The 22,803-nt window shown below is 38.8% G+C and overlaps 1 protein-coding gene across 1 annotated transcript; it reads left to right on the forward strand.

The window, feature by feature from the left end:
* The first annotated feature begins 1,342 nt into the window (after window positions 1–1,342).
* LOC23687506 (succinate--CoA ligase [GDP-forming] subunit beta, mitochondrial) lies at window positions 1,343–13,223 on the forward strand. The gene is made up of 2 exons (XM_021839617.1): window positions 1,343–1,621; window positions 13,036–13,223. Exons 1-2 carry the CDS (start codon window positions 1,343–1,345, stop codon window positions 13,210–13,212), a joined length of 456 nt encoding a protein of 151 aa, XP_021695309.1. The 3' UTR covers window positions 13,213–13,223.
* Window positions 13,224–22,803: the final 9,580 nt, after the last annotated feature.

Consider the following 22,803-nt stretch of genomic DNA (forward strand, 5'->3'; position numbering starts at 1 on the left):
TGCGTTCGGTGAAGTGATCTCAATCCACGAACTAACGTGGGGAGAGGGCTACGAGTTCGCCGGCGTACCACTCGGCATATGGTCGGCCCGTACACAGCAAAAAATTATGTAATATGCATCGATGTAATTTGACCGATGTACTAAAAACAAGATGTAAACGCAAATATCAGATGCGAAATGACATGGTCTTTGATGCCATATTACATAGACCTTAAATTACACTGGAACAGCATTCCACTTTTGGTCTACGTCGGAATTGTGTAATATTTACATCTCCAAAACATAGAATATTACACAGAACTAGCTGCAACCAAGTGGTTCTCATGAATATGTGTAATATTACAAGAATGAATGCCATAACGCATTCGTAGCGATGTTATAATAAATCTAGCAACACTGTCATAGTTTGTTTTGAGCAACATGGCGTTTGCAGTCGCAGTACGTTTCGGATCGATTTTCGTTGCGAGTTTTTCGTAAGTTTTAACTAGTTTTATTAGAGAAATACTTTTCAAATAAGATTTATATAAAGAAAACTATTAATTTGTTTTAATTTTATAGGATGCGTCTACTTCCGCACAGGTGGAAATTTGGACAAAATCCCGTCCCTTCACATCGATCATCTTCCATGCATTCGCCCGGTAAGCAAGAGAATCTTTCGGATGCCACTTTCAGCAGGATGGACGATGGACAATATGGAATGAAGTTCCAACGTATCGAAGAAAATATCCGTATCCCCAAATCACGTCCATCAGTTTTACATGATCATGTATCAGAAGGCCGGCTCCAGAGACACGTTCCCCCCTGCATGGAATTGAGAGGAGAAGGATTTCAAGTGAATCGGATAAGCTGGATACCCACCAGAGCTCTTATACAACAAACATAACGATACAGGTAAGTAAATTAAAGGCAATAATTGCCATTTTGTCCAATGATATTGTAAATTCTGTGAATTTATTATTAGATAATGCAATTAGTCGAAAATGGATTTTTCTCGGTATCTATACAAGATACCCTACTTCGGAAGTAGGTCGCATTAGAGCGCTTCCGGATGCGAATCGAATGCACCACTTCCGAAGTTGGGTATCTAGCACAGATTCTGAGAAAAATCTAACTTCGGCAAGAAACAGTTTCTAACTTTTTACCGCGCCGACAATACACAATCATGAATACCTCCGCGAAGTAAGTGGTAAGTGGTAATTTCTAAAGTAAAGGGAAAGGTTTGTACATCCGGTACACCACATACAGGGGCTGTCCATTAATTACGTAAGACAATTTTAGCGGTTTTTCAACCCCCCCTCCCCCCATGGTAAGATTTTTTGTATGAAAACCAAAAATAATTTGTATGGCGCTTAAGAAATCGTCAAAACAGGTGCTCAAAACTTTACAAATTCTCACATCGGACCCAAACGTGAAGGCCATCCTGGTTAACATCTTTGGAGAAATCGTTAATTTTACCACTATCGCCGACGGAATCGTTAATGCTACCAAAACCATTGGACTGAAAGTGCCGCTCGTTGTGAGGCTCAAGGGCACGAATGTCGATGCCGCTAAGAAGATACTGGAGGAATCCGGACTGAAGATCGAATCGGTTCACGAACTCGAAGAGGCTGCTAAAAAGACGGTGAGGGTGCTGAGTTGAACATTGCATTTGCGGCTTACGTCTGTTGTCCGCCATGTCATTCATTCCCAAGAATCCTAGATAGTTCATTGTGGTTGACGGTTCAGATTTTTTTCATATTAAGGTGAAGATGAATCGAAACCTAAGTTCAAATTTTCAAGAACACGGATCTGGAGAACCAAACATCCGTTCGAGCTGAAAACCTAATCGATTGGTCCCCACCAGCTAGTGAAGCTTGATTCTCCAGATCCGTGCTCTTAGAAATTTGAAGTTTGGCTTCGATTCATCTTCACCTCAATAGATACGTACAGTGTTACACATCTCTGGAGTTCGAATCCAGTGGTACAAGAACATAAAAAAAACACCTCAATATTATTGAAAAAAATTAACTAGGAATTCCTGAATATTTAAGATTTTTTTATAAATAATTTTCAAAAAAAAAAAGTGGCGGTACAAATGATTGTGATTAGACTATGGAATAAAACGTAGAGGTTGAAATCTTTTGATTGACGCCAAAACATCTTTATAGGACTTTTTGTTCTTATGTTATGAATTTTTGTACTTGGGTGATCCACTATTGGTACCGGCATCCTAACTAATTTTTTTGAAATTTATTGGAAAATTATTTGACCATTTGTGATTTGCATTACAAAGCGTAGGATTCCTAAAATATCATGCAGGGTGTCAATTCATTTACAGAAATGAAATTCCCTGATAGTTCCAGATTCAAAAAAAAAAAAAAATCCAGATTCAAGATTTTTTTTTTAAATACATAGGGTTGATGTACCAATAGCCGCATAGCTAAAAACAAATATTCATATAAAATCGAAAAATAAAGCTAGCGACATAACTTTTACATCACCTGAAAGCTTTTTATCTTGGCTTTGAAAAAAAAAATGAAACCTACGAAAACCCATATTTTTGTATTTATTATCGCTTGTGCCACTATAGGAACACTAGGGCGGTTCGAATTTTAAAAATGTTTGAAAAAACAATCTCCCATATGCTCCTTACCATCCTTACCATAAAAATAGTGTTCTGTGAAATTTTCAGCTTTCTAGGTGGTGATTTAAAGGTGGCCCAAAGACAATGTAGATATATATGAAAATTACTACGGAGAAATTTTGAGAAATGTTCAAAACACGCTAGTACTGTAATGTAAGTAGAAACTTATCATCCCACATTGAAAACTCATTCTTCAAACCTTAATGAAGGAAGTTGCTGAAGAAACTAATCCCTTTTAAGCTAATTTTGTTTGAGATTTTTGTACATGTTTGCAGGGCTATAATCCCTTATTAAGATAAATAATAGCAAGCAAACTCATGAATATCTCTTCTGTATTCGTCGGGTTGAATTTCTCTATTCAGCAAATTTCTTCATTATGGCTTGAAGAGTGAGTTTTAATTATGGGATAATAAGTTTGTACTTACATTACAGTACTAGCGTGTTTGGAACATATCTCAAAACTTTTCCATAGTAATTTCCATATAAACCTACATTGTTTTTGGGCCACCTTCAAATCACCACCTAGAAAGCTGAAAATTTCACAGAACACTATTTTTAGGGTAAGGATGGTAATGAACGTATGGGAGATAGGATTCTCAAACATTTTTAAATTTTGAACCGCCCTAAGGAACACATGTGCCTATAGTAGCACTATTTCTAATTTCTGTTCCTATAGTAGCACTAGCTTCATGGCGTGGGCAAAATTCAAATCAAAACCGTATTTTTACTAAACTTTTATATTTTTCCTTCAGAGCGTGGATCAGAAGCTTTCGCTCGATGTAAAAATATTAATGCGTCAATTATTTTGTTAAATATAAAATAGTTTCTTTCAGTAGTGCTACTGTAGGAACAATACGTTTACTGTAGGCGCAAGGGGTTTTAAATTTTAAGCAAAACTATTCATTTCGATAATTTGTTGAACAAAATCGCGCAGTGTATCAATGGTACTTACATAAATAGCTGCTGACCTTCATGTCAAAAAAATATTTTGCGACGATTCATAGCCTAACGGCCGTGATAAGCCACTAGTGCGACTATAGGGGACTGTCTACTAAGGGATCACCGAACCTACCTAAATGATTAATGAACAGTACAAATTTAGATGACAAAACTATTATTTTCAAAGATAGGTAGTTTGGATATGGAACACTAATATAAAAAAATCTAACGATAAATTTCAAAGCGTTTTTTACTTCAGTAGAAAAGATATATATTTTTTGTTTTAAATGTGTAAACCACAGCAAAAATAAAAACTTTTATTTTTTCAATGTGAAAACAAGAATGCTTTACAAATGATCTTTTTTTGCATGCATCTATGAGTTTAAAACTCTTCTAAAGACTGGCCTGTTATGTGTATTGTCCATGCACATGCCAGTGTACAGATTTGGTTGGCGATGTATGGGATTCACTTGTGTGCGTACCCACTAAAAAACTCTCCTAGGATCCTTTTTACCTGACTTCCCCTCCGGGACCACCTTGCAGTATTACGAAGGATTGTCAAATGATCTGAAAGTGCCAATGGTCATCAATGTCAGATGTAAAAAAAAAAACATCAACATCGATCATAAGGAAAAAAGCCTTTCACTCAAAATAATCCAAACGTCAAAAAAAATCACGTAGATCATTCCAAATTCATTTTACCTCCACTTCACCTGACCAAGATAAAGATCACTAAGCTATTCATAACCACCAAATAGTGACTCGGTAATTGTTACTGAGGTTACCTATCGCACTTATGTGAAATTCACGTAGGTGCCTAAGTTCATTTTGCCATCTGCATATTGTACGTACATTCGGTGTTGAGCTCAAATCCTAGGATGGCGCCCGCTTGATTTTTGAAGTACTTCAGAAGCTGCTAAACTGTAAACCACAGACAAACAGACGTCACACTCTCATCGCTGTCCATCGACCAACTTTTTAACGATCGATTCGAATATATGGTAGGTGGTCAATCGACCACCCGCAGCGTTCGCGTCATTTTTGTTCGCGTTCGACGTTTACACACTACCGCCACCTGTTGGTCCATCGGCCAACTACAGTATTTTTAGCATTGGGCGTACATGTTTTCGCGACTTTGATTTTTATCGCGATTTGTTCTAAGTGTTACGTCTGTTTCTCTGTGTTTAAACCCTTTGTAAAATGGATTTCAAGGTAAATATGCTTGAATACCGAAGAATCCCTGCATTACTTCATATTTTATACCTGATTTATAACCTCTATCAATAGCACGCGAAGGCTACAACAAGACAGACCAAACTCACAAAAATTGGGAAACAGGATTCAAAATGCTCAGATTGAATATAATAACATCACAGTCTTTTAAGTTAGTTTATATTTTCCAATTGAGAATTAGTTTTCTTCCAAAACCTATTAGAAATAAGGTTGGTCTTTATTACAGTTAAATTTAATCCAAAACCCATCTGGATCCTATTGAAACGCTTTGTAAAGGCTACCGGAAAATCCACGTAGCTCTTACGTGTAGCGCCGGTGGAATGGACATAGTTCAAAACTTCATGCGTTCATTCTGGGCTACATATGATTCACGTAAGAGCTACGTGGAAAGTGCGATGGAAAAAACCACGTATGTTTTCACGTAACAATGACGTTTGGATTATTTTAAGTGTTCCTTTAAAATGGGATACAATTTTTAAGACATCATCGACATACCCAGGAAATGTCTCTGGAGGGTATTTTGCATATTTTCCTAAATGATATCTTGGGAAAACCAGAGCTTGTTGCAACTAATCACCTTGAAAATAAGAATTTAAGAAATGTTTTGCTTAAAAAAACATGATTCAATAATTGAATATCGTACAAAAAGCTTACGATAACAAATATATTAATAGTAAAGCTCGCTTAACTGCTATTCGTGGCTAAATGTTTGATGTGCTCGCTATGCCCCACCTACCCTTACACAATTAGAAAAAAACGGAACAAAAAAGATTTTAAATAATTTATTTCTATTATGACAAAAAATCTTCGTGCTGTTTAGTGGAATACCTATAAATTAATAAAAACCCGAAGTCAGTCGAGTCTAGCACACGCCACTGAAGACGACCTTACAGTTGAGGTCAAAATACGCGTATCTTTAAAAGGATACAAAATAGAGGAATCAAATGACATGATACTAAATTCGGATTTTCATTTTCAATTCGATTTCAATTCATTTCAATTAGATTTCTCCCAGTAGGTATTTCTACCGAATTTCTCCAGACATTCTCCAAGATATTTGTTATTAAATATTCCTCCATGGAACCCGATACTAGTATGCTTGCGTATTTCTTGCAATACCTGTAAATATATTTTTCTTGATTTATTGTTCTTCTTTCTGGCGCTATTTCCTAGCTTTAACAGAGTCTGCTTCTCAGCTTAATGTTCTTGTGGACACTTCCATAGTTAAATAAGGGTTTTCTTAGCCAATTGCCTTTTTTGAAATTGTTTTTTTGTGTGACAAACACGAAACCAATAAAAAAATAATGTCCAACCCGAAAAGATTCTTGACCGATGGGTTTCCTAGACCCTCAGCATAGTCTTTCTGAATTTCTTCAATATCTATTTTTCAGTTATTCCTCCGAGTATTTAGCACTCTTCAGGGAATTCTTCCATAAAACTCTCAAAGTATTCCATCAAATGTATTAGTTTAAACACACAAGGCATTAATTCATGAGTTTTAGCAAGTTTTTTTTAAGTATTCGTTTTTACCATTTTATCTCAAATTCCAAACAGATTCATGTTCTGAAAACTGTTTTTGTATGGCGATTTGGTTAAATTGTTTCGCTGAAATATATTATTAAACTACCAGACAATGGCTGTCAATTGGGTTGTTTAGCGAAGGAAAAATTACAGTTTTACATAGCTGATCGAAAGAGCACATTCTTCTAAGTATAACACAATTCTATTGCATTTCATTATCTTAATTTTGACATTATAAATGATTTATGAAGATTTCAGTCTGTAGACTCAATGGCATTTCAATTAACATAATGACAGCTCGTATCGTAGTAAAATTTGTCGACTCAAAAGTGATTTCCATACTAACTTCAAACGTGTTTTAAAAATCGTTCCAGGGCGCGTAAAATTATGAAATTTTGGATTCTGGCTTTATTTTTAACGTAGAATCAGAATATGTAGAATACTGGATACCCCTAAACAAGCCAATTGCAATTCAATTCTAATGTCTTGTAATCTATTTCATATTTTGAGAGTTGCAATGATTACTAGTTCAAGGTCAGTAAAACTAGCTTAGACAAAATTATTTTCAATATTATTTATTTGAATACGATTTATTCGTGCTGTTCGGAATTTGTATCAAGGTGTTCGGAATATGAGACCGAAGGAACATAGTGATCGGAATTTGAATCAAAATGTTGTTCCATACTATTAAATAAAATAAATGAATTTCTTTATTGTCACACTCAACAGCTAACAGTTAGAGTTTGCTAAGAAATTAAAATGTTTATAAATATCTGCTAATTGATGCTTATCAGATGCATTTGAAGTCACTGTTGGCCTTAAGTGTTCGGAATATAAGAGTTCCACTAATGACACATTGATGAATTGAAACAAAAAAAGTATAATTTAGCCCATGGTTTCTTCTAAAGATTGTTTTATCAGTACTTCTAATGTTTTTCATGAATGAATGATTTTTTCAACATTTTTTTCTTAACTTCGTTCAACTTTTTTCTTCAAATCTCCTTAAGATATCACTTTTGACATTACACTTGATAATGTTTCAGGGCCTCTGCTATGTTTTTCTTGAAGACTAAGGATACTTGTACCGAAGATTTTTAAGAAAACTTCATATTAAATGTATCCAGGGATATCTCCTGAAGCTCTTTCGGAGATATCTATGAGAAAAACTCTTAAAATTCAATCAGGGTGTCTACTACCTGGAAAAACCTGGAATTCTCAGGGAATTTCTGCCATAATCAGGGAAATTATTTTGAATCAGTAATACAAGATAGAATTTGTCCTTTTTGTAACAGAAAATCTTTTCAATTATAAACATTTTCGGCTGCGTCGCTATCAAAACGCTACTAGGGACGTTCAGTCGGTTTTTGTTAACGATTTTTTTTTCAGGACTTGGATTAGAAAGTTGGTAAAGGCAAATTTGTTTACAAAAATGTTTTTTTTTTTTGACTATTCCACAAGTTCTGGAGGAAACTTCAAGGAATGCTCTAGGTATTCTATAGATTCTTTCTGAAATACCTTTATGAACTTCTTCAGAAATGCTACCAGCAATTTTTCAAGAGATGCTTAAATGAATTCCTTTACAAATTTTGTCAAAAAAAATCGTAAAGCATTGCAACATTATTATCTCTCGTAATTTTCACATAGATCACTTTAAAAAAAATGACAGCAATTATCCCAGGATTTGCTCCACATATTTTTCCACAGATTCCTTAATCGTTTTTTTCTAGTTGTAACTTCTAGGAGATTTACCACATATCATAAAGAAGTTCGTCCACAAAGGTTTATTCCAGGTTCTTGCACAAAAGTTTATTCTTTATTTCGATATTTTTCCAAGAAACCCTACCAAAATCCTGCGCCAATTTTTTTCATTTTTTTAAGGGATTCTATAAAAAAATCATCCACGATTACTTTCAAAAGTTGCTCCGGAAATTCCTTCAGTCATCATTTAATGAAATCGTTTATTAACTTTTCCAATAATTCTTCAAAAAAATCGACCTGGAATTTCTCATAAAGTTCCTCAGAATTTCTCCTGCATTTCATCAAAATATGATTGCTGTGGATTTCTCAAATAATATTTTAAATAATATTTCCAAATTCCATGCACTCTTCAAAACTTCATTCAAGGTTCCACATCAGTTATTACTGACAGCCATTCTTACAGGTATTTTTATTTAATATTCATACTAAAATTTCTCCAAGGAGTCACTCCGAGTTTCTTCATAAAGTCTTGTAGGACATTAAACAGAAATTCGAGGGTTTTCCAGTTATATTAGCATTTTATCAAGAAAATCCCAAGAAGAATTTCATCGAGGAGTTTTTTTAGAGATCCTCGTAGGAATTTATCAAGGCATACTTTGAACTCACAAAAATTTTCTTTACAAATTCCACGCGGATTTTCTCAAAATCTGAAACAATTCCTCGACTCTTCCCTGGAGATACCTCTGGAAGAATGAATAGATTTTTTTAGATGTCCTTGTGAAATAACAAAAATAAGAATTACTGAATGAATTTTGAATTTTGAAGCTGCTCTAAACGGGAATGTGAACATAAGACTTCGTTTGAGAATATCTCCAACGATCCTTGGAGAAATTACTGGAATTACTGAATGAATTTTGATTTTTGAAGATGCTCTAAACGGGAATGTTGGAGAAAGTCCCAGAGAAATGAAAGGAAATATTTCGTGAGAACATAAGACTTCGTTTGAGAATGTCTCCAACGATCCTTGGAGGGATTCCTGATGGAATCTCCGAAGTAGTTTCTATAATTATCCTCAGAAAAACTCCAGATTGAGTTCTAGAAGGTATCCAAAACTAAATTCTTGGAAGAATTTCTTAGAAAGTTATTGAAAAATTACAAAACAAACTTTTGAAGAGATCGTTGGAGTAATATGTGAAAGAAATCCACAGTAAAACAAGCAGTAATACTTGTCGCAGTGTCAAGGAACTCTAAAAAGACTAAAAAATCATTCTTATAGAAATTCATGTATGATCTCTTTTCGTTACATGTTTGTTTTTTTTTCAGGAAAGAGGTATCTCAAGTATTCTCATTTCCAAGGCAATCAAACACTACCAAACCCGATTTCCTCAAGGTATCATCTTGGAAAAAATACGAAACGCCCTCTAAAGAAATGTTGCGGGTGTATCGCTGATGTCCGCAGTTCAGTATCCCATTTTAAGGGAAAGGTTTTATCCCTCAAGTTCGAATAGAATATTTTCTTCATTACTGATTTTTATGATTAAAGACACTTTCAAATCATTTGGTTAGAATAATTGTTTTTTTTTTTTTGTAGAATACTGTCACTGATGCCAAAATTTCGCCTTTGCCAATCGCCTAATACAAGAATTGGCCATCGAGAACTGTGATACTATCTTTTTTCTCTCTGTCCATGGACGTCCATTTCCTTCATGTAATTTCTAACAGTTTTTTTTTCTATATATTTTTCATTATTCGTCAATTTTTATTGCTTGGCCTAATTGTTAATGTTTAAATATATTCAATATTACTGCTGTAAGGTTATCCACATCTCAGTAACAGTCATTAACATAAAATAGTAGGGGGAGATCCCTCAGTACCGGACAGCACTCAATACCGGACAAAGTCGAAACATTGAGAAATCATGGTCCAATCAAGATGGTGTATTAGTAGTAAAGGAAGCTATTATGGAGACTAATGTTTGCGTAGAACAACACATCCTTGAATTATGCATGCCTTCTTAAAAAAGTACAAAAGTTTGAAAATTTCAAAAAAATTTACGTGTTGCCTTAATTTTGAGCCTATTTAGTAATTATTTTGAATATGAAAAAAAACTTTGGATCACGCAAGCATATTCGAACATAATCCTATTTTGATAGTATGAATGTATTTTGTACCATAATTGGACTAAATATGGACAAATCACAATTTTGGTTAAGCACCTCCTGTCCCCCAGTTTCGGACAGCCTGATTTGTTATATGATATCTTTGTAATTATTGCACCAGTGTCTCAAAATGCATTCATTTTTCATGGATTCCGTCGATCATGGTATCAAAGATGCAATAAAAATAAGGAAAATGAACATTCAGAACAACATCATAAAATGTGTCATTTTTCATCATATAAGAAAGAGGTTTTTTATGTACATCTTGCTAACTAAGAAATATTCAAATTGTTCTTGTAAATGTTGCAAATGCATTGAAATGGCAATTATATACTATTCCTATAGTAAACACATTCAATGATGTTCAAATTTACAGAATTCGAGGCATTTCCAGATCGTGTCCGGTATTGGGTGCTACCTTTCAAAATCGATTAATTTGGTACTAAAATACATCATCAAAATGCAATGTCAAAATTCATATTTATATTTTCAAATTTATTTTTGTACACTATAAAAATGATAATATTTATCATAAATGAGTAACACGAGCGCATAAAATCAATATTTTACGAATTATGAATTTAGCGGCTTAAGTGTCCGGTACTGGGGGATCTCCCCCTATATTCTAAGGATAAATATGGAATAAAAAATAATAACAATAATGATAATAATGCTGTAGAGGGTTTGTGGCTGTCCTCAGGATGTTGCAGTTCATTCCATATGCGAAAAATATGCATACAGAATGCGTTACGAGGGAATGGGTGGGTATCAAAAAAACATATGAATGAACCCTTACCTCAGTACCGTTATTTTGTGTGAAATTGATCATTTTTCACATTTTTTCATGTTGTCAATGTCAAACTACTGAATACATGAAAACAAGTACAACGAAGTTGATTGGTAATCAATTTAACCCCAATGGGTCTTTTTGAATTTAAAAAAAATAATAGAAAAATACTGATTTTGTTGGAATTAATTTGACAATATATGAATTCCAAAGAACAACAAAACAAAAAGTTGTAAAACAATGATCAATATGCCCCCGATTTATGGTGTTTAAAAATTATTGGAAATTAAATAATGGTGGATTACAAAAAAGTTCTGATAATACCTAGTTGAACTAGGTTCGATTTCTGGAAAGATTTAAAATGCTTCAAATAACTAGAAAGTCATAGATTTCAGAAAGATGTAAACAATTGAGTATGAAAACAATATCATTATTGTTAAATCTGAGCATATATGAGAGTGCAAGAGAATAGCAAAACATTTTAATGCATTAGAAGATTTTGTTACAAATTGTAATTTTCGCAAAATGTTTGAATATTCTTGGAATATTTTATATACTTTGTGTATTATTGTAGAACCTTTTCTAATTAGGTATTATCATATTTCGGAAAAAGCTGAATTTCTCTAGATATAATTTCTTCATATGAAGAATTTGAAAATTGTTATAAAATTTCAGGCTTACTATAAATGTCACGAAGTATAGGTTAAACTCCCACTCCACTAGATGTATCGTATGTTCTGTTGTCTAATTTCAGTAATGTTAGTGAACATGTAATCTGGCCATATTTTTTGAAAAACTATTTTCGCAACTATGAGGCTCATATAAATATGGCTTTGACTTTCCGTCTCCCTTCCCCTTAAAACGGTCCACATTTTGAATTTTGAGGGGGCAATCCAATAAATGTTTAACAAACATGAAGGTTTTAAGAAAAAGCCCTGGTGGAAATGCTTAGGTTTTCTAGAAATGTTCTTGAAGAAACTCTTGGGAAAGTCCTGAACGGAATTCAAGGATGTGACCAAAAATGTTTCATGGACATCTCTCAATGTTTGGCAATTCTTTAGACCTTTCTTCTTCTTGGCATTAACGTCCCCACTGGGACAGAGCCTGCTTCTCAGCGTAGTATTTTTATGAGCACTTCCACAGTTATTACATGAGAGCTTTCTTTGACAAAGTTGCCATTTTCGCATTCGTATATCGTGTGGCAGGTACGATGATACTCTATGCTCAGGGAAGTCAAGGAAATTTCCCTTCAGCATGGCTTTAGACCTACTGCTCTTGAATACAAATTAAGTCTTCGACATCCATAACTAATATTTATTTTTATTCTTAGGTAAGAAATTAGTTATCCTGGAGAAATTGATGATTAAGCTCTATAATAATTGCATAACAGAACGTCTGCAGCAGTTGACGATGGAAGATGATGAGAAAATGATTCGAGAAATACTGAGGGACTATCAGAGTATATTTTGTGTAATTATTTGTGGCATTCACTAGCGAGTCGTCGAAAAACTAAGTCTGGAAGATCCCTGATCTTACTAATGCTAACGCTAACAAATTATTTAACCTTCCAGTCGTCGCGCGGTTTGTTACCGTCAGAACTACCATGCTGCTGTTGTAAAAGAAAAGCGAGGTTTTTTCAATAGTGTTGTACAAAATACAACAGCACGACGACTGAAGTGTTAAAAACCAACGTTAAAATACATTATGCGCGTTAAAAGGGTCATAGAGATTTCCCTACAAGAACTACTGTTGGCCTTATTCTACTAGTAGAATGAGTTGAGAAATTAGATGGGTCCGTGTTTCATTTAAACGACAAGTCATTTCATATTATCTATCTCCCAGTGGTGATAGTTTTTGTCTTTGTCCATTTATTTTATTAAAAAAACATCGAGCTACAAACTCGGTTACTAATGGCTTTCAGGGCGAGATCAAATGTTATGCGAGATTGCTTCAAAAAAGTAGAAATACTCAAACATAACATTTTTGTCCATGATTAATTTTCTCATGTTAAACACGAAAGCTAGATTCTGTATTTAACTAATGTTTTTCGCTTGTTTATTTCTTTTCTCATCCAGATCAACTACGCGATCGAACGTCCAAATCGATTCAATGGCTGCCTAGGGAGTATGCACGCTATGTCTACTTTGATATTTTCAGTATTTTCAAGTCCTCTTGGAAGATTTGTTATATGGCTTTTGTATCGAATGTACCATGTAAAAATAATGAATAATACCAAACATAATAAAATGTGATGAATAATTTATACAGTTTATATTAAATTAATATTAATCTGGTTACATTTGCATTCTCTTCAATGGCTGATTGAATTGCTTTTTATCCTTTTTTAAACTCTAATAAATGGGCTTACGTTACTCTTTTGTTTGAGTAAAATCTGTTTTAAAAGCTTTAAATAAAATTTATAAGCATAAAAGGATACAAAAGTAACTCAATCGCCATTGAGCAGAATAAAGGAGCGCTGTCAAACCGCTTCGATTACACAGTCCCTATTACATCGTATCGATTACGTCGTATTATGTACGTTGAAACTATTACATCGAAAAAATTACATCGGTCGCATTTATTACACCAGCAGCCCCCGAGTACGTCGGGCTGTGTAATATTACACAACTGAGGGAACGACTTGGTTGCAGCAGTTTCGATGTAATATTCAACAACTTTTTTTGCTGTGTATGCTATTAAACCGAAACATTGACTCGTGGGTCACCATTAATGGGCAGCCGGCGTACGTGGTGTACAAGGGGCAGCTGATATCATGCAAGCACTGCAAAGAGCAGGCACATTCTGGCATATCTTGTGTCCAGAACAAAAAACTTCTGGTGCAGAAGAGCTACGCCAACGTAGCAAAGGAGAGTGGCAACCGTCCGCCACCGAAAAACTCGTCCGGTGTGAAACCACCGAGAACAAAACCGGTAGGTCCTACCGCGCCATCACTCACCTCGTCGGTTGCTTTTCCCGAGCTGCCGAAGCCTTCGAGTCGGACCGAACAGTCTGCCCAGGCGACGAAAGCAAAAAGTCAATCCGGCAAGATTGACTTAACGGCGTCCCCCAGCCCGCAACACCAAAGCGCGCACGGTTCGTCGTCGTCTCACCGATCGACTCAACAAGCCACCGAAGCTACCCAACCCAATGTTGCTGTGGTGGACTTGTTCAAAAAGCCGATCCATGCGCTGCGATCGCATAGCAAGAATGGCAACGGCAACGAGACCGATGAATCGTCGGCATCTACGAGCAACAGGCCGAGGGCATAGTTACGCCGCGCGTCAAGCGATGCGCAACGCGACGCGTTTGCGTCTGAACAGTTCTGGCAGGCGTCAATGCAAAACGCATGGTGCAGCGCGTATACATGACAAAGTGAACGCGATGCGATGCGCGTGCAGTCGCGTCGAACCATTCCGTGAAGTGGTTTCACGCGCGTCCGATGCTGTTTCATTTTGTTTATGATGGCGTTCGTTGCAAAAACTTTAAGTTTTTGTTAGCTAAAAAGCTTATCGTGAAGTATGTGTATAGAAGCAGGACCATCGTGTACAATTTCTGGAGACAGGTTTCAGTGGAATTTGGTACTACTGCAGGTCGCATGATGTAAGAATAAGAATCATGGGACACCAAGTGGCGCATCAGCTACAAGTGACTGAAACTTTGATAAAGTTCTATGGGACAGACCCCCATGTTTGTTGATAGGTCATACTCGGCATTATTTTTTTTTATTTCCGTACAAAAATCTTACCATGGGAGAATAGTCAAAATAGTCGTAGGTACGTGATTAATGACCAGCCTGAATTCTATTTTTATTTAGTTAAAATGTTGTTAATGATAAAAAATGTTAAGCTGGCTTGCTAAAACATCTATTTCTTTGATTTTTCTGGCGGATATTCGATTATGTAGCTGTGCCCCAAGCGATTCAAAACGCGTCACTATGTCATATATCGCGTCACACAACGCCTATCTGAAAATCTTACAAAAACGCGTCACGCGCTGCTTGACGCATCGCGTTACTATGCCCTCGGCCACAGGCGAAGCAGAGGCCGACCACCCGGCAAAAAGCCACGCCGAGAAGACGATGACGACGAGCAGGATGAGGATTCCCAATCGTAATGGCTCTCACATCCTATAATATCGCGTCCATCAACATCGGCACCATCACCAATCCCACGAAAATAGCAGCGCTGCGCACCTTCATCAACAGCCAAAGTCTCGATATTGTGTGTCTGCAAGAAGTGGAAAACGACCAGCTCTCCTTGCCTGGCTTCGTCGTATACACGAATGTAGACCACACGAGAAGAGGAACAGCTGTTGTTCTGAAGGAACACATTCAGGTCTCTCACATCGAGAAAAGCCTGGACAGCCGCCTAATCGCACTGCGAGTGCATGATACCACGATCTGTAACCTCTACGCTCCCTCCGGCTCTGCTCAGCGCGCAGCACGGGAGGATTTCTTCAACGGCACTCTCGCCTACTATCTGCGCTACCCCACTCAGCATGTCATCCTCGCTGGCGATTTCAATTGCGTGCTTCGAGCATGCGACTCGTCCAGCCCCAATACCAGCCCTGCACTCAAAACTGCTGTGCAGCAGCTGCAGCTCCACGATGTGTGGGAAAAGTTGCGCCCCCGGGATGCCGGTTTTACGTACGTTTGCCGGAACGCACAATCGCGCCTCGACCGCATTTATGTGAGCAGCGGTTTGCGGGAGCACTTGCGTACCGCGCATACGCATGTCTGCTCATTCACGGACCATAAAGCGCTGACACTCCGTCTTTGCCTCCCCCAGCTAGGACATGAGCCCGGCCGTGGTTTCTGGTCCCTTCGACCGCATCTTCTCACCGATGAGAACGTTGCCGAGTTCCAAACACAGTGGCAATATTGGACTCGGCAGCGCAGAAATTACGGCTCATGGGTCGAGTGGTGGATTTCGTACGCTAAGCCAAAAATAAAAACCTTTTTCAAGCGTAAATCGCGTATCGTCTTTGACGAATTTCACGACGCCCATCAGCGTCTATATGCGGAGCTCCGGCTAGCGTACGACGGGTACTACCAGCATCCCGAAATGTTACCCACCATCAATCGATTGAAAGGCGAAATGTTGGCGCTTCAACGCAACTTTTCGCACATGTTTATACGAATGAACGAGACGCACGTGGCGGGAGAACCCGTCTCGATATTTCAGTTGGGGGAGAGACGAAGGAGAAGGACCGTCATCACCCAGTTGCGAACGGAGGAGAATGAGACCGTTGCCGAGCCAGCAGCGATCGAAGCGAATCTGCTAAACTTCTTCTCGCGTCTCTACACGGAGGAAGCAACAGCAGAAAACAACAACGATGACGGGTTTACATGCGAGCGTGTGATCCCACCCGATGATCCCATCAATCAAGCCTGCATGGACGAGATCACCACTGCAGAAATCCTCTCTGCCATCCGAGCGAGTGCCCCACGGCGTTCCCCCGGCAATGATGGTATCTCACGGGAATTTTATTTACGTCTCTTCGACGTGATCCATCGCGAACTCAATCTCCTGCTCAACGAAGCACTAGCAGGCAACCTTCCCCCTGCTTTTGTGGAGGGCATCATCGTGCTGGTGAAGAAGAAGGGAGGGGAGAATACGGCCCGGTCGTATCGACCCATCTCGCTCCTCAACAGCATAGCATAGCATAAGCATAAGCATAGATGACCGTACAATTCGTAGTTGCTACTCCGTGATTGACCAGAACAATCGAAGTTGCACAGGGAATTAATGAATGGGGCTTGGGATTAGCTTACCATTCTTCAATGTGCACAAATCGAGAGCTCAAATTTAAAAGTCAATAACGGCGCCGGCCACGTCCTTACGGTCATCGGGGAAGGGAAGGAATGTTAGTGTGACTACCGTTGTTACTAGAGACCGAGATCACCTCTGCATCTCCAAGGTTGTCATGGAGAGGATATTGGGTTAGTGGGATAAGGTAAAGATCTGGGAGTCACCAATGTTTGGTGATGCGAGCCATGATATAATCACGCCTAACCGGATTCGCGAAATAATTCGATAATCGCATTAAACGCCGAACAAGTGTTCGTCACTCGCCCCGCAAGAGCAAGCGACGCGATCAATAGATCAAACACTACTAGCGATCCGCGGCGCTTTTTCATTTCTCTGAGCGAACGACGCGCGACAAGTTTGATCCTGCCCCCATCGCCCGCCCCCGCAGGAGCAAGCGTCAAGGTCGAAGGATCAAACACTACTTACGAACCGATCACTTTTTCACCGCTTCACTACCGACGCACGACATATTTGATCCTGCCCTCATCACCCGCTCCCGCAGGAGCCAGCGTCAAGGTGGAAGGATCAAACACTACTAACGAACCGATCACTTTTTCACCGCTTCACTACCGACGCGCGACATTTTTGATCCTGCCCTCATCACCCGCCCCAGCAGGAGCAAGTGTCAAGGTCGAAGGATCAAACACTACTCTATTCAAAAGATGTTTTTATTAATGACGAAAACTGAAAATTACATGTATATATTTTAAATTATATGAAACAGGAATAATGCCGACACTTGTAGTGACGAACTATACATAGTTTGTTTGAAAATTACATATGAGTATTACGTTGCATTTTGTCTCAATATGGTACAAGTTTTAAAAAATACGTCAACATTCACAATGTCGAACAATTCAAAAGATAATTTTTAATAACGTATAAAAGAGACAAATATATGTATATTGAAATTGTATAAGAAAAAAACATAATGCCGACACTTATAGTGACGAACCATACAAAGTTTGTTTTAAAATTACTTAAAAGTTACGCTTTCAAGAAAATATGTGTTATCACAAGAATGAAACGAACTCACCAGTTGGTAATCCATCCTCGACTGAACACAAAACTGATACTGACAGCAAAACTTCTTGGCGTCCCGAAAACAAACCGTCTTGCTTGTGCCTTCCAAATACCTACCCAGCAAGACGCTCCAAAACAGAAAAAAAAATCTTAGGAGCCGAAAACACGCGCGAAACCGTGAGCCAAATCTATCGGACGACGCAAAACCGAACTGTCCTGCTTGGGCTTCACGAAGCACTACCCAGCAAGACGCTTGAAAACAGGAAAAAAAAAATCTCCGGCGACGAAAACATGCGCGAAACCGTGAGCCAAATTTATCGGACGACGCAAAACTGAACTGTCCTGCTTGGGCTTCACGAAGCACTACCCAGCAAGACGCTTGAAAACAGGAAAAAAAAATCTCCGGCAACGAAAACATGCGCGAAACCGTGAGCCAAATTTATCGGACGACGCAAAACTGAACTGTCCTGCTTGGGCTTCACGAAGCACTACCCAGCAAGACGCTTGAAAACAGGAAAAAAAAAAAATCTCCGGCGACGAAAACATGCGCGAAACCGTGAGCCAAATTTATCGGACGACGCAAAACTGAACTGTCCTGCTTGGGCTTTACGAAGCACTACCCAGCAAGACGCTTGAAAACAGGAAAAAAAAATCTCCGGCGACGAAAACATGCGCGAAACCGTGAGCCAAATTTATCGGACGACGCAAAACTGAACTGTCCTGCTTGGGCTTCACGAAGCACTACCCAGCAAGACGCTTGAAAACAGGAAAAAAAAAAATCTCCGGCGACGAAAACATGCACGAAACCGTGAGCCAAATCTATCGGACGACGCAAAACCGAACTGTCCTGCTTGGGCTTCACGAAGCACTACCCAGCAAGACGCTTGAAAACAGGAAAAAAAAAATCTCCGGCGACGAAAACATGCGCGAAACCGTGAGCCAAATCTATCGGACGACGCAAAACCGAACTGTCCTGCTTGGGCTTTACGAAGCACTACCCAGCAAGACGCTTGAAAACAGGAAAAAAAAATCTCCGGCGACGAAAACATGCGCGAAACCGTGAGCCAAATCTATCGGACGACGCAAAACCGAACTGTCCTGCTTGGGCTTTACGAAGCACTACCCAGCAAGACGCTTGAAAACAGGAAAAAAAAATCTCCGGCGACGAAAACATGCGCGAAACCGTGAGCCAAATTTATCGGACGACGCAAAACTGAACTGTCCTGCTTGGGCTTTACGAAGCACTCCGACCCATCTCGCTCCTCAACAGCGACTACAAACTCCTCTCGCGCATTCTCAAAACCAGGCTAGAATGCGTCATGCGAGCTCACCACGTGCTGAGCGACGGGCAGAAATGCTCTAACTCGGAGCGTAACATTTTTCAGGCCACTCTTGCTCTGAAAGATCGGATTGCGAGTCTCCGTCACCACCGGCGCGCCGGCAAGCTTATTAGCTTTGATTTGGAGAACGCATTCGATCGGGTCCGGCACTCATTCCTGTTCGGCACCATGTGCTCGCTCGGCTTTAGTCGGGATCTCGTCTCTCTTCTCACGCGCATTGCCAGTCGATCCACCTCTCGGCTGCTCATCAACGGGCGTCTCTCACGTCCGTTCGAAATCCAACGTTCGGTCCGGCAGGGTGACCCGTTGTCCATGCATCTCTTCGTTCTCTACCTCCACCCCCTGGTGTGTAGGCTCGAACAAGCATGTGGCAACGATTTGTTGGTTGCGTATGCCGACGATATCAGCGTCATCGTGACGTCAGCCCCACAGATAGAGCTGATGAATGAAATATTTATCCGGTTCGAGGCTGTTGCCGGCGCGCGGTTGAATCTGCGCAAAACAGTGGCGATCGATGTCGGGTTTTGCGAAGGTAATTCAATCAACACCCAATGGCTACAGACAGCCCATGTAGTCAAAATTTTGGGTATTACATTCGCAAACTCGATACGCTTGATGACCACTCTAAATTGGAATGCGCTGGTGGGGAAGTTTGCGCAACAAATGTGGCTGCAATCGATACGCATGCTGACCCTGCATCAGAAAGTCATCATGTTGAATACGTTCGGCACCAGCAAGCTGTGGTACGTTTCGTCGGTGTTGCCACCACTAGGAGTGCATACGGCGAAAATCACTTCAACGATGGGTACGTTCCTGTGGAGAGGAGTGCCCGCCCGCGTCCCGATGATGCAGCTTGCGCGCAGCAAGGAGCATGGGGGATTAAACCTTCATTTGCCTGCGTTGAAAGCGAAATCACTCGCCATCAACCGTCATCTCAAAGAGATCGATTCCATTCCCTATTATAAATCCCTTCTTTTCCACGATAATCCCCGCCCTGCAATCTCAATAGATAATCCCGACCTGAAAATAATCCTCTCAAACTACTCCCAAATTCCACCCTTTATCCAAGAAAACCCCTCCGCCGATCTCATCCACCGGCATTTCGTCTCCCAAACGGACATGCCCAAGGTGGAACGAAGTCATCCGACGATCGACTGGCCACGTGCGTGGCGAAATATCAGCGACAACAAGCTCTTCTCGGCGGAGCGTTCAAAGCTCTACCTGTTGGTGAACGAGAAGTGGGAGCACCGAAAACTGCTGTCCGTGATGCGGAGAGCAGACGACGAGTTTTGCACTCATTGCGGTGGCCCAACGATTGAAACGCTCCAGCATAAATTCAGTGACTGTGCTCGTGTTGGCCCGGCATGGACGGTCCTACAGCAGAGGCTAGCAGTGCTGATGAATGGATGGAGGCGACCTTCATTTGAAGACCTGATGAGACCGGCGTTCCCGGGTGTAAGAAGAGAAACAAGAGTCAAGATGCTAGAAGTTTTTGCTAAGTACATCACCTTTGTTAATGATGTTAACGGAAGAATCGATGTAAACGAACTAAACTTTCATCTAGATCTGTGATTTTTTAATGTAAATAATTGTTACCGTGAATTACTTAACTGACTAAATAAAACCAAATTTTACAAAAAAAAAAAAAAAAAAAAACAGTTCACTGTATGGTATATGAGATTTTTGCAATATAATGTATGGGTGGTTAAGTATCGTAACAATACAAATACAGATATTTTCTCATACAAACATTTTGAAAATACAATACGATATATTGTTCATGTATTGTCTTGATAAGCAATTCGTGTATTGTTGTACAATACAAAAAAAAAAAACAATTTACAAACTGTATCATGGTTGCATTCGTCGTTACAGCTAATGTCAAGTGACTTCTAAAAAACTACTTATTTTTGCTTTTTGAATATTTTCCACCCAACATTTCTTGCTTTTTGAACTTGTTTTGTTTATTTCTTTCAGCAAAGCTACATAGAAAAAAGCAACAGTTGTTTACGCGAAAATAGGAATTTGACTAAAATAGGGTCCTAAAGCCCTGTCCCAATTTTAGTGCCAAACGCTTAAGTTTAGGCCAAAAACACAGGTTTACTCAATTTTCTAATGTTTTCCGTTGGTTTGAGCCCAAAAAAACTTGTTTAAAGATTTTGTCACACCCCTTGGCTTAAACTCAAATTTTGGGTGTATTTTGTTTTCCGTGTCCCTTCCGAAATGTCAGATAGGAACAACCCCAGTGTTAAAACTGAAACCCCTGTGGTGTTTTTGTCGACTAAGCGAATGTCAAACATGATCTTAAGTGTTAAGGTTCATTTATGGACCCAATTTTTAAATTAAAGTTTAAACATGATATAGCCCTTATTTGAGCGGGAAAAATTGCTAAAGTAATTGCAGTAAGATGCTCTTTCGTGTTATTGAATAAAAACAAGATTTCATTAAAAATTTTAGGACCCAATTGTAAGGTATAAAACCAATTGAAAACAATACAATGTTCTGTTACAATATATTATATTGTTTTTGAATTGTATATCCAAACATGAATAATATTGCTTCGACATTCAATTACAATATGCTGTATTGTATACAATACTTTATATTGTACATTAATGGTTTATTCCATTCACTGAATGATACGTTTTTATCCGGGTTGTTTATTGTTCAGTATAATTTAACTTTTCGATAGTTGTTCAAAACTTACATCGAGATTTTTTGGAACATACGTAATGATTCGTGGTGTTTGTTTTCAAGTTTTAGCTCAACAATGTTAGCCATCGGTTTCTCTGCACATTGATCGTTTGAAATCTATGGAACGTAACCGGTTCACATGGTTCTGTTTTCGGGTTTCTTAGAATATAATTTGCTCTTGCATGTCGGAACATGACAATTCGACATTTTGATGGTGAAATTTAAGCACTTTTCTAGTTCCAAACCGGTGGAAACTGGCACTGTAAAAGTTACAGGTTTTCGTAGCTTGATCGAAAGAGTACATTTTTCTAAGTTTAATACAATTTGATAGCGTTTCAATATCTTAATTTTGACGTTATAAATGATAAATGAAGATTTAAATCTATGGCCTCAATGACATTTCAATTTAAATATTGACAGCTCGTCCCGTAGTAACATTTGCCGAGCAGTGATTCAAAAGCCATTTCCATACTAACTTCAGATGTGTTTTAAAAATAGTTCCAGGGCACGGATTATTATGAAACTTTGGATTCTTACTACTAAAAACTAAAAACTATTTTACCGAGGTTTTTACCGTAGAATCATGATATGTCTTCTTCTTTCTGGCGTTACGTCCCCACTGTGACAGAGCCTGCTTCTCAGCTTAGTGTTCTTATGAGCACTTCCACAGTTATCAACTGAGAGCTTACTATGCCAATGACCTTTTTTGCATGCGTATATCGTGTGGCAGGTACGATGATACTTTATGCCCTGGGATGTCGAGAAAATTTCCAACCCGAAAAGATCCTCGACCGGTGGGATTCGAACCCACGACCCTCAGCTTGGTCTTGCTGAATAGCTGCGCGTTTACCGCTACGGCTATCTGGGCCCCTAATCATGATATGTAAAAATACTGGATACCCCTAAACAAGCCAATAGGGTCCTAAAGCCCTGTCCCAATTTTAGTGCCAAACGCTTAAGTTTAGGCCAAGAACTC

This window comes from Aedes aegypti, chromosome 2, assembly GCF_002204515.2.
Source record: "Aedes aegypti strain LVP_AGWG chromosome 2, AaegL5.0 Primary Assembly, whole genome shotgun sequence".
NCBI lineage: Eukaryota > Metazoa > Arthropoda > Insecta > Diptera > Culicidae > Aedes > Aedes aegypti.